Consider the following 12731-nt stretch of genomic DNA (forward strand, 5'->3'; position numbering starts at 1 on the left):
CACTTGCCAAAGGCAGTGATTTTCCCCTCTCTGTTTTATTGAAACTTCTAAGCATCTCAAAAACTTTCTCGAAGAATTGTTTTAACCATCTCTTTTCCAAGGAGAATACAACATTTTTAAAAATTTCATTCATGGGATGTGGGCATCGCTGGCTAGGCCAGCATTTGTCACCCGTCTCTAAGTGCCCTTGTTCAGATGGCATTCAAGAGTCAAACTCATTATTATGGCTCTGGAGTCACAAGTAGGCCAGACCAGGTAAGGATGGCAGATTTCCTTCCCTAAAGGGCATAACATTATAGGACTAACTTAAATCGCACTCTTATGATAAGCTGTCTCCTTTGTCCCTGGTCTCATGCTGTTGAACATGCCCTTGTTTCTAATCATTCATGCGATATGGGTGATTGGCTGGACCAGCATTTATTGCCCATCCCTTGAGAAGGTAGTGGTGAGCTACCAACTTGATCTGCTGCAGTCCATGTGGTGTTAGGGAGGAGATTTTGACCCAGCAACAGTGAAGGAACGGCTGATATATTTACCAAGTCAGGATGGTAAGTGGCTTGGAGGGGAACTTCCAGGTGGTGGTGTTCCCATGTTTCTGCTGCCCTTGTCCTTCTAGACGGTAGTGGTCGTGGGTTTGGAAGATGCTGCCTAAGGAGCCTTGGTGAGTTGCCGCAGTGCATCTTGTAGATGGTACACACACTGCTGCTACTGTGCGAGGGTGGTGGAGGGAGTGAATGTTTGTGGATGGACTTCTTTGCCCTGGATGGTGTCGAGCTGTTGTGGGAGCTGCACTCACCCAGACAAGTGGGGAGTATTCCATCACACTCCTGACAACAGGAATGTTAATGGACAACAAGGGTTTCACGATTGTCATTAAGAGATTTAATTCCAGCTTGAATTCAACTTCTACCATCTCCCGCAGTGGGATAACTAGTCCAGCCACAATCCCAGTAGGCCATCACCTATTCTGCCTACACTCGAAGGCCTTTGCTCCTCTCCTGCCTATGTGCTGCGGAGTTTTGCCAGCAGCGCTCCAGTTGTGGGTCGGATGGGGAAAGGTCTTTTAAAGGGTCTTGCGTGATCACTTTCACCTTGTCTTCTACATCTGACACTTCAACCTGGAGAACGAATACACGGCGGCAATTGCAAAATCTAGTCCCTTTTGCATACTTACCCCAGGGGCGGTGAAGCGGCTGAGGGATTGTCTGGAGAAAGTAAAAAGAGATAGGCTTCAGTGTGATGGCGTGGGAAAGTTGTGCTGTTACTGACCACAGCCCGTTTCTGTTCCTCTAACTAATTTCCCAGCACAAACGTGTGAATGGACCACAATTCTAAACATGTGTAAACGTGCAGAAGTATATAAGAGACAGCGTCAATGTTCAAATAGCGTCTGTAGGCCTAGCATTGAAATTCAGTTATTTGATGTCTAGGCCTAATGCAAACCAGGTCCTCCTTAGCTTTATCACTCTCAGTGGTGCACCCTTATAGAGTTCAAGCCGGTAAGAGGCTCCTGACAAGCCCTGTGTATGAATGTCCCAAACTTATCATTGCAAGAGACACACCGCCCTCCAGCCCGAACCAATCGCTTCCTCCCCAAATGACCCAGCAATGCCCTGTCTGCGAATGGCGGGAAGTGAGTGACATCACGCGGTTCCAGGGCCAATTGCCTGCCCCTAAGGCAACACGCACCTTGCTTGGGTCCCCGCAGTTTGAAGCAGATCAAGGCAATCGCGGCGGCCAACAGGAGGAGCGGAAGGACTGACGCTGTGACCGTGGTTGCGTAACTCTTCGCTGCAAATCCAGTAAGCATATCAAGTTAATCCCGCAATCCAGCGGCAAGCGTGACAAACTCAACCCCGGCGTGCCGTGCGTTCCCGTTCTGGCCTCTCGATCAATAACCGCCTTGCCTCCCCCATTCTCGGCCCCTGTAGCCCCGCAACACCCGTCGGTGGGGCTTTTCAGCGCTGGTTCGATGATTACAGCCGCCTCCTTTGTATTCTCCGCAGTTCACTGCTGACAACATTCACCGGACCCAGAGGCTCCTGTCCCACACTAAGCCCTATTTTAAAATTGTGCTCAGGCAGCTCCCGGTCCACCGGGGTATCATATTCAACCCACCCACTGGCCCCTAGACCTCATATGTCTGGCCAATAGCCTCTAAAGCTTCTGTAATGTTTACAACTGTCAGTTAATTGATTGCAATCTCTTGGGCTTATGCTTGACCTTCATGACACCGGTAGTGAAATTGGGTCTCTTTATATGCTCTTCAATCACCTCATTAACCCCATTCCTCCCCCGCTTCTATTTGCAAGCCTATCTACAGAGGTGGAGGATTATATTCGCTGGAGTTCAGAAGAATGAGGGGGGGATCTCTTAGAAACCTATAAAATTCTAACAGGACTAGACAGGGTAGATACAGGAAGGATGTTCCCGATGGTGGGTTGAGTCCAGAACCAGGGGTCACAGTCTGAGGATACGGGGTAGACCATTTAGGACTGAGATGAGGAGAAATTTCTTCACCCAGAGAGTGATGAGCCTGTGGAATTCACTACCACAGAAAGCGGTTGAGACCAAAACATTGTATGTCTTCAGGAAGGAATTAGATATAGCGCTAGGGGTGAAAGGGATCAAATGGTATGGGGAGAAAGCGGGAGCAGGCTATTGAGTTGGATGATCAGCCATGATCATAATGAATGGCGGAGCAGGCTCGAAGGGCCGAATGGCCTTCTCCTGCTTCTAGTTTCTATGTTTCTATGTCTCAACCTTTTCAATGTCCGCCTCTCTCCTTCTTTCCCTCCTTGCCTTTCCATTGTTTTCCCGTAAAGGTTTTAAAAAAATATACATATAGATAGATACATAAAGAGGAAAAGACTAACTATAGCAGACTTGGGAATGTTAAAGGCAGAGTTGGAGTGACTCTAATAATATGAATTCCTGGCATTTGCCCGCATTATAGGAGACACGACATTGAGGGGATAGAGAGTCAGAGGGTTGATGGGCTAGACGCTAGGAAGAGGATTCTCCTGACTGAGACGGTGGACATTAGGTGCAACACTCTCGGAATCCAGGGCCTATCACTGACGGCTGAGGTGCAGAGATTTTTCATCATTAAATTGTTAGGAATGTTTTGGAACGTTTTTACGCACCAGAAGCTGTGAATAGGCAGCTGCCTTTGTTTCTCATTTCCCCGTTAAGTCCCTTTGCCTGTATGACTATTTGGGATAATGAAGGGCCTTTGGTGCATACACCCATGGATCCTACAGCAGCGTTTCCACCCCCCTGCCCCCTCCCCTTTTCTTAGTAGGACTGTCACACGAGGGACCTTTCGTTATGTGCAAATCAGCAAACTGAATATTTCGTTTGCTTTGTCCCAACAGACCCAGCTCAACGCATCACAGAATCACAGGATCACACAGTACAGAAGAGGCCCTTCGGCCAATCGAGTCTGCACCGACACGTGAGAAACACCTGACCTACCTGCCTAATCCCATTTACCAGCACTTGGCCCAAAGGCTTTAATGTTATGACGTGCCAAGTGCTCATCCAGGTACTTTTTTTAAAGGATGTGAGGCTAACCTGCCTCCACCACCCTCCCAGGCAGCGCATTCCAGACCCTCACCACCCTCTGGATAAAAAAGTTTTTCCTTACATTCCCCCTAAACCTTCTGCCGCTCACGTTGAACTTATGTCCCCTTGTGACCGACCCTTCAACTAAGGGGAACTGCTGCTCCCTATCCACCCTGTCCATGCCCCTTATGATCTTGTACACCTTGATCAGGTTGCCCCTCAGTCTTCTCTGCTCCAACGAAAACAGCCCAAGTCTATCCAACCTCTCTTCATAACTTAAATGTTTCATCCCAGGCAACATCCTGGTGAATCTCCTCTGCACCCCCTCCAGTGCAATCACATCCTTCCTATAATGTGGCGACCAGAACTGCACACAGTACTCCAGCTGTGGCCTCACTAATGTTCTATACAACTCCAACATGACCTCCCTACTTTTGTAATCTATGCCTCGACTGATAAAGGCAAGTGTCCCATATGCCTTTTTCACCACCCCACTAACATGCCCCCTCCGCCTTCAGAGATCTATGGACACACACGCCAACATCCCTTTGTTCCTCAGAACTTCCTAGAGACATGCCGCTCATTGAATCCATTAAAAGTTCTGCTGAATAGTCACACGGACTCGAAACGTTAACCCTGACTTCCTCTCCACAGATGCTGTCAGACCTGCTGAGATTATCCGGCAATTTTTGCTTATGTTTCAACGCATCTGTTACCTGGCACTTTAACTTGGATAGAATTGCTGGTTGCGTTAAATATATCGTCCTTGATACCCTTGTTGGTCGCCACGCAGTGATACTGCCCCCCGTCGCTTTCCTGGAATGGATGGATGATGAACTCGGTCCCATCGGCACTGAAGTGATAGGATTGGCTGGTGTTTCCTAACGGCTGGTTGTCCCGGTACCAGAGGAACTGAGGGGCGGTCCCAGCCTTCAGGCGGCACTGCAGGACCAGGCGTTGTCCAACTGAAATCACGGTGGTGTTGGGTTTGGAGATCAGCAGAGCGTCGGTTACAGGAACTAGAGAAAAATAGAACAAACACACCAGGTTAAACTGTGGGGGAGTGAATTGGCCGCCTAAGACCGAAACTGAGGCCCGTTTTTTAGCACAAAGTTAAATTTGGAAGGAATAATTTGACAAGGAAGTGTTCAATTAAAGGCTTGACATGAGGAAGTTCAGAGGAACAAAGGGACCTTGGCGTGTGTGTCTATAGATCTCTGAAGGCGGAGGGGCTTGTTAGTGGGGTGGTGAAAAAGGCATATGGGGCACTTGCCTTTATCAATCGAGGCATAGATTACAAAAGTATGGAGGTCATGTTGGAGTTGTATAGAATCTTGGTGAGGCCACAGCTGGAGTACTGTGTGCAGTTCTGGTCGCCACATTATAGGAAGGATGTGATTGCACTGGAGGGGGTGCAGAGGAGATTCACCAGGATGTTGCCTGGCATGAAACATTTAAGTTATGAAGAGAGGTTGGATAGACTTGGGTTGTTTTTGTTGGAACAGAGAAGACTGAGGGGCGACCTGATCGAGGTGTACAAGATTATGAGGGGCATGGACAGGGTGGATAGGGAGCAGCTGTTCCCCTTAGTTGAAGGGTCAGTCACAAGTGGACATAAGTTCAAGGTGAGGGACAGGAGGTTTAGGGGGGGTTGAGAGGAAAAACTTTTTCACCCAGAGGGTGGTGAGGGTCTGGAATGCGCTGCCTGGGAGGGTGGTGGAGGCGGGTTAGCCTCACATCCTTTAAAAAGTACCTGGATGAGCACTTGGCACCTCATAACATTCAAGGCTATGGGGCCAAGTCCGGGTAAATGGGATTAGGTAGGTAGGTCAGGTGTTTCTCATATGTCGGTGCAGACTCGATGGGCCGAAGGGCCTCTTCTGCACTGTGTGATTCTGTGATAAGTCAAGCAAATTAATGAAGTTGGTGTCAAAGAAAAACGAAAATGAAGAAATAAGGCTGAGTTTTAATCTCACTGGCGAGGTGCGGAATTCTCCTTATATTGCATCATGTTAGTTTCAAAATAAGATGTCTGCAAATTACTCCGAACACCCATGTTCCACCACAGATCGATGTTTGGGGAGAGGGACGGTCAGCCTTAAAGCTGGGGGCAGTGGCAAGTGACCAGGCTTACTCCCGTGTGCAACCAGCTGATATTCTACCGATGCATCTGTTTGGCTTTTAGTCCAGTGAATTGATAAAGTCTGGAATATGAAGCCACCCTCAGCTAAGGTCACCATGAAACACTTGGTCGATTGCTGATCAGTATTAAGAACAAGGGAAAGCTAAGTCTTGCTCACTCATGTGTGCAGTTTTGGTCTCCTTGCCTGAGGAAGGATGTTCTTGCTATAGAGGGAGTGCAGCGAAGGTTTACCTGACTGATTCCTGGGATGGCGGGACTGACATATGAGGAGAGATTGAGTCGGTTAGGATTATATTCGCTGGAGTTCAGTAGAATGAGGGGGGGAATCTCATAGAAACCTATAAAATTCTAACAGGACTGGACAGGGTAGATACAGGAAGGATGTTCCCGATGGTGGGGGGAGTCCAGAACCAGGGGTCACAGTCTGAGGATACGGGCTGGATCATTTAGGACTGGGATGAGGAGAAATATCTTCACCCAGAGAGTGGTGAGCCTGTGGAATTCCTTACCATAGAAAGTAGTTGAGGCCAAAACATTGTATGTTTTCAAGAAGGAGTTAAGTATAGCTCTTGGGACGAAAGGGGTCAAAGGGTATGGGGAGAAAGCGGGAGCAGGCTATTGAGTTGGATGATCAGCCATGATCATAATGAATGGTGGAGCAGGCTCGAGGGGCTGAATGGCCTACCCCTGCTCCTAGCTTCTATGTTTCTATGTGGTTCGGGGAGGAAGGGAGACATCCTGATTCGGGGTACATGTGACTCCAGATCCCACAGCAGTGTGTTTGACTCTCAGCTCCCCCCTCTAATGCCTCAGGGAGCTACAGTGTCCTAAAGGCAATGAGGTGGGGGGGACAACACAAGGTGTCCTTGCGCCCACCTTCCAAGATAGAATGAAAACGGGCATTTATCCACAGCCCCCACCCCCACCCTCTCTTGATAGCCCTTGACTGATACTGAACCGACGACTTTATGTAACAATCAGATGACTTCAGCGACTCATGCTGACAATGGCCTTCAGAGACTCGTTGTTTTTTTGTGACATCCCTGCCTCCAAACAGATGCGTCCCAAAGATGATGTTACAACTTCCAGATCAGAGCGAAATCTCCAATTCCTTTCCTGATTCGTAAGCTTGCGGATGACACGTAGATTGGCCGGGTGGTTAACAGTGAGGTTGAGTGTCTTGGGCTACAGGAAGATATAGACGGGGATGGTCAAATGGGCAGATAAGTGGCAGATGGAATTTAACCCCGAAAAGCGTGAGGTGATGCACTTTGGAAGGAGTAATTTGACAAGGAGGTATTCAATGAACGGCCATGACACTAGGAAGTTCTGAGGAACAAAGGGACTTTGGCGTGTGTGTGTCCATAGATCTCTGAAGGCGGATGGGGCATGTTAGTGGGGTGGTGAAAAAGGCATATGGGACCCAAAAGGCATATGGGTGGGGGTGGTGGGTGGGGAGGTTGTGGCGGGGGGCGGGGTGGGGGAGTACATGGAACAACTCACCTATCACTGCCAGGGCCACGAATTCACTTTGGGGAGGGTTCTCCGTCACCCCGTTTTCCACCTCGCAATGGTAACTCCCGCCGGAGTTTGGGCGGACGCCGGCAATTTCGTGCACGGCGCTGGTCAGGTTGGACGTTTCCCGGTAGACCTCCTCTCCGGAGTCCTTGTAGAAACGGTAGGTAATCGGCAGGGACCCCTCCGACACTGAACAACGCAACCGCGCCGCGTCTCCTTCCATTAAATCCGTTCCAGGGAGGATTGTCAATCGAGGCTTTGTCACGGGGACCCCTGTAAAATATACCCGCGTCTTAGCTTTACCGGAATTCGCGTCGTTAACTTCAAATTGAAATATGATTTTCTCAGTATGAGGGAAAATAAATAAATAAATCTTCTTCGTGATATCACTCCATTGAGCTCTTCCCCTCCCTAAGCCTAACTTTGCCAGCTCAGGGGAGGGACCCATGTTCCTGTAAACGCAAAGCTCCCCTAATGCAACCTACATCTCGATCAGCCTTCACATTTTACGGAGCCTGCTCGTCCAAGACAGGGCTTCTAAAATATTTTCAGCCAGAATAAGAACGGCAGGTGTTGAAGGGCTCAAACACACATGAATGGATGCTGAGCAAGTATCGGCAGTGCTAAGTTTTAGGCTGGTAATATTTAACCCTGTTCCTCTCTCCATTGATGCTGCCAGACTTGGTCAGTTTGATCAGCACCTTTGCGAAATTTTCGCCTTTCCCTGACATAATTGCGCTATCATAAATGCTCCCTCTGTCCACTTTGATAATCGTTCCAATTCCCCCTTTCGAAATTGGAGCCCCTCCCGTCGTCTACACCCTCCCCGGTCCCCTACCCGCCCAACTGGCCATTGGTTATTGTGAGATGACAATATAGGCTTCACTGTCTTCACAATCCGAGGATACACATATATCGATCTCCCTTCACGACTATCACGCCACAAAGCAACCCATGGAATTGATGTACTTTAACTCCTGTGGCCCAAGTACACAAGGATAAACCAAAAGGTCTCATTTTTAAATTCATTCAGTGGATGTGGGCGTCGCTGGCTAGGCCCAGCATTTGTTGCTCATTCCTAATTGCCCCTTGAGAAGGTGGTGGGTGAGCCACCTCCTTGACCCGCTGTAGTTCCCTGTGGTGTAGGTACACCCACAGTGCTGTTAGGGAGGGAGCTCCATGTTGTTGTCCAAGTGGTGTAGGTACACCCACAGCGCTGTTAGGGAGGGAGTTCCAGGATTTTGTCCCTGTGGTGTAGGTACACCCACAGCGCTGTTAGGGAGGGAGCTCCAGGATTTTGTCCCTGTGGTGTAGGTACACCCACAGTGCTGTTAGGGAGGGAGTTCCAGGATTTTGTCCCTGTGGTGTACGTACACCCACAGTGCTGTTAGGGAGGGAGTTCCAGTATTTTGTCCCTGTGGTGTAGGTACACCCACAGTGCTGTTAGGGAGGGAGCTCCAGGATTTTGTTCGTGTGGTGTAGGTACACCCACAGTGCTGTTAGGGAGGGAGTTCCCAGATTTTGTCTGTGTGGTGTAGGTACACCCACAGTGCTGTTAGGGAGGGAGTTCCAGGATTTTGTCCCTGTGGTGTAGGTACACACACAGTGCTGTTAGGGAGGGAGTTGCAGGATTTTGTCCAAGTTGTGTAGGGGCACCCAAAGTGCTGTTAGGGAGGGAATTCCAGGATTTTGTCTGTGTGGTGTAGGTACACCCACAGTGCTGTTAGTGAGGGAGTTCCAGGATTTTGTCCCTGTGGTGTCGGTACACCCACAGTGCTGTTAGGGAGCGAGTTCCAGGGTTTTGTCCCACCGACAGTGAAGGAACGGCCGATATATTTCCAAGTCAGGGTGGTGAGCGACTTGCAGGGGAACTCCCATGGTTCCCCATGTGTCTGCTGCCCTTGTCCGTCTAGATGGTAGCGGTCGCAGGTTTGGAAGGTGCTGCTTAAGGAGCTGTCTCCTACCGCTCGCTACGCATGAATCGACCTTCTCTTTATACTGGAGGAGAACCTCAACTTGTACACATTAGCTCCAATCTAATGTATGCCTTTGACAAACCATGCCATTACTCTGCGTCTCTTTTTGCCCCGTGTCTCTCTATTAATGGGGGAAATGGCCAAGATACCTGGTAGAGTGCTTTCTGATTTTAATGGGGAAAATAACAGTGATCAATTGTGCTCACGGTTGATTTGCAGATAAATCTTGTCGCTAGACTTGGTCACGTCGACATCAGTCGCCGATACCTGGCAGTGGTAGGTGCCTGAGTCCTCCAGCCAAGCTGCCTCCCTCTTGTAATAGTTCTCGAATGATTGTGAACCGAGGGCATGTGCATCCTTGAAGAACCTGTATCTCAATGAAAACCAGGGGGCATTCGATTCCACCCGGCATTTGACTTTTAGCGGCTGCCCCTCGAATATTTGACCATCAGCGGACAGTGTGGGTTCGGAGAAGGCTTCTGTGAAAAACAATAAGATGTGGGATTCTAAAACGTTCCACGTTAGTTCCGACTTGATAACTCAATGGGGTTCAGGGAAACACAGTTGACAACGACCAGCCCAATGAAATGCAGGCGCCCGGCTCTGAATGGAGCCTTTCTGGGATCGTTTGGGGGCAAAACTTGGGGCTTGGGATAGCGGGAGATTAGGCCACAGAGTGCTAAAGACCGCCTCGTGTGTAGAAGGGGGAGTCAATGCCACCTTAACTTTGAAATAAATTGGAATTGAAACCTGCACCGGCTAATCGAGTAAATCCAGAGGTACCCAGAGTCGTGGGGACCATACACTGCTCGTTGCGATTTACTACCCATCGCCACCCAACCTCCGAACCTCGCAGTATAACGCGGATAAATGTGAGGTTATCCATTTTTGGTAGGAAAAACAGGAAGGCAGGTTATTATCTGATTGGTTCTAAATTGAGAGTGAGGAATGTGCAACGAGACCTGGGTGTCCTTGTACACCAGTCGCTGAAGCTAAGCATGCAGGTGCAGCAGGCAGGAAAGAAGGCAAATGGTATGTTGGCCTTCATAGCCAGAGCGTTCGAGTAAAGGAAAAGGGATGTCTTGCTGCAATTGTACAGGGCCTTGGTGAGACCACACCTGGAATATTGTGTGCAGTTTTGGTCACCTTATCTGAGGAAGGATGTTCTTGCTATAGAGGGAGTGGAGCGAAGGTTTACCAGACTGATTTCTGGGATGGCGGGACTGACACATGAGGAGAGATTGAGTCGATTAGGATTATATTCGCTGGAGTTCAGAAGAGTGAGAGGGGATCTCATAGAAACCAATAAAATTCTAACAGGACGAGATGCAGGAAGGATGTTCCCGATGGTGGGGGAGTCCAGAACCAGAGGTCACAGCCTGAGGATATGGGGTAGACCATTTAGGACTGAGACGAGGAGAAATTTCTTCACCCAGAGAGTGGTGAGCCTGTGGAATCCGCTACCACAGAAAGTAGTTGAGACCAAAACATTGTATGTTTTCAAGGAGTTAGATATAGCTCTTGGGGCGAAAGGGGTCAAAGGGTATGGGGAGAAAGCGGGAGCAGGCAATTGAGTTGGATGATCAGCCATGATCATAATGAATGGCGGACCAGGCTCGAAGGGCCGAATGGCCTACTCCTGCTCCTAGCTTCTATGTTTCTATGTTTCTAACCCACACCCACCCCCCCTCCCAATCTAGCCAATCACTGCATTCACCAGCATTTGGCGATGGAAATTCGTTCCTTTTCCAGCTCCAACTTCGCGCTATGCCAACGAATTATAAACCATGACACCAGTTTCTCCTGTTGTCCCACTCAGAGGGCGCGCGCTCCCCATTCAGGGGGAACATTATAGGAAGGATGTGATTGCACTGGCGGGCGTGCAGAGGAGATTCACCAGGATGTTGCTTGGGATGAAACATTTAAGTTATGAAGAGAGGTTGGATAGACTTGGGTTGTTTTCGTTGGAGCAGAGAAGACTGAGGGGCGACCTGATCGAGGTGTACAAGATTATGAGGGGCATGGACAGGGTGGATAGGGAGCAGCTGTTCCCTTTAGTCGAAGGGTCAGTCACAAGTGGACATAAGTTGAAGGTGAGGGGCAGGAGGTTTAGGGGGGGATGTGAGGAAAAACATTTTTACCCAGAGGGTGGTGAGGGTCTGGAATGCGCTGCCTGGGAGGGTGGTGGAGGCGGGTTGCCTCACATCCTTTAAAAAGTACCTTGATGAGCACTTGGCACGTCATAACATTCAAGGCTATGGGGCCAAGTCCTGGTCAATGGGATTAGGTAGGTAGGTCAGGTGTTTCTCACATGTCAGTGCAGACTCGATGAGCCGAAGGGCTTCTTCTTCACTGTGTGATCCGGTGGTTCTGAACACTGTGGCCTACTGAGAATGACACTAAGCTTATAATGCAAAGGGGCCAGGCTAATGTTCTAGCGACTGGGGTTCAGGTCCCATCACAGCAGCTGGTGGAATTTAAATTCAATTAATAAAACCTGGAGTCGAAATCTAGTCTCAGTGATAGTGACCATGAAAATATCTGCGCTTTTCGCATTTTGTTTAAAAAAAAAGCTGGATTACTAATGTTCTTTAGGAAATGAAGTCTGCCAACCATAACCCTGTCTGGCCAAAATGATTTTTTTGAAATCATTCGTTGAATGTGGGTTTCGCTGACTGGGCCAGCATTATTGCCCATCCCTAATTGCCCCTTGAGAAGGTGGTGGTGAGATGCCTTCTTTAACCGCTGCATTCCATGTGTTGTAGGTATACCCACGGCGCTGTTAGGGAGGGAGTTCCAGGATTTGGACCCAGCGAGAGTGAAGGAATGGCTGATATATTTCCAAGTCAGGATGGTGAGAGGCTTGGAGAGGAACTTCCATGTGGTGGTGTTACCATCTATCTGCTGCCCTTGTCCTTCTAGATGGTAGTGGTTGTGGGTTTGGAAGGTGCTATCGAAGGAGCCTTGGTTAGTTCCTGCAGTGCATCTTGTAGATGGCACACACACTGCTGCTACTGTGCGTCGGTGGTGGAGGGAGTGAATGTTTGTGCATGGGGTAGCAATCAAGCGGGGCTGCTTTGTCCTGGACAGTGTCGAACTTCTTGAGTGTTGTGGGAGCTTCAGTCATCCAGGTAAGTGGAGAGTATTCCATCACACTCCTGAATTGCGCCTTGTAGATGGTGGACTTTGTGGAGCCAGGAGGTGAGTTACTCTCTGCAAGATTCCTAGCCTCTGACTCACTCATGTAGCCACAGTATTTATGTGGCTACTTCAGTTCAGTGACTGGGCAATGCTAACACAGAGGATGTTGATAGTGGGTGATTCAGTGATGATAATGCCATTGAATGTCAAGGGGCGATGGTTAGATTCTCACTCATGTGGTGCAAGTGTTACTTGACACTTGTCAGCCCAAACCTGGATATTGTCCAAGTCTTGCTGCAATTGGACGTGGACTGTTTCAGTGTCTGAGGAGTTGCGAATGGTGCTGAAGATTGTGCCGTCATCAGCTAACAACCCCAGTTCTGACC

General features: G+C 49.1%; 1 protein-coding gene across 1 annotated transcript in view; it reads right to left on the minus strand.

The window, feature by feature from the left end:
* Nucleotides 1-12731, minus strand: part of LOC144672528 (Fc receptor-like protein 2) — a 29045-nt gene that overhangs the window by 7487 nt on the left and 8827 nt on the right. Inside the window, exons 5-8 of the mRNA XM_078534367.1 lie at nucleotides 9411-9683; nucleotides 7214-7501; nucleotides 4284-4586; nucleotides 1690-1791 (exon numbers count right to left, since the gene is read on the minus strand). Coding sequence (XP_078390493.1) covers nucleotides 1690-1791; nucleotides 4284-4586; nucleotides 7214-7501; nucleotides 9411-9683 — 966 coding nt within the window. The remainder of the gene's footprint in view (nucleotides 1-1689; nucleotides 1792-4283; nucleotides 4587-7213; nucleotides 7502-9410; nucleotides 9684-12731) is intronic.

The sequence above is a fragment of the Cetorhinus maximus genome, chromosome 38 (assembly GCF_964194155.1).
Source record: "Cetorhinus maximus chromosome 38, sCetMax3.hap1.1, whole genome shotgun sequence".
NCBI classification, from domain to species: Eukaryota; Metazoa; Chordata; class Chondrichthyes; order Lamniformes; family Cetorhinidae; genus Cetorhinus; species Cetorhinus maximus.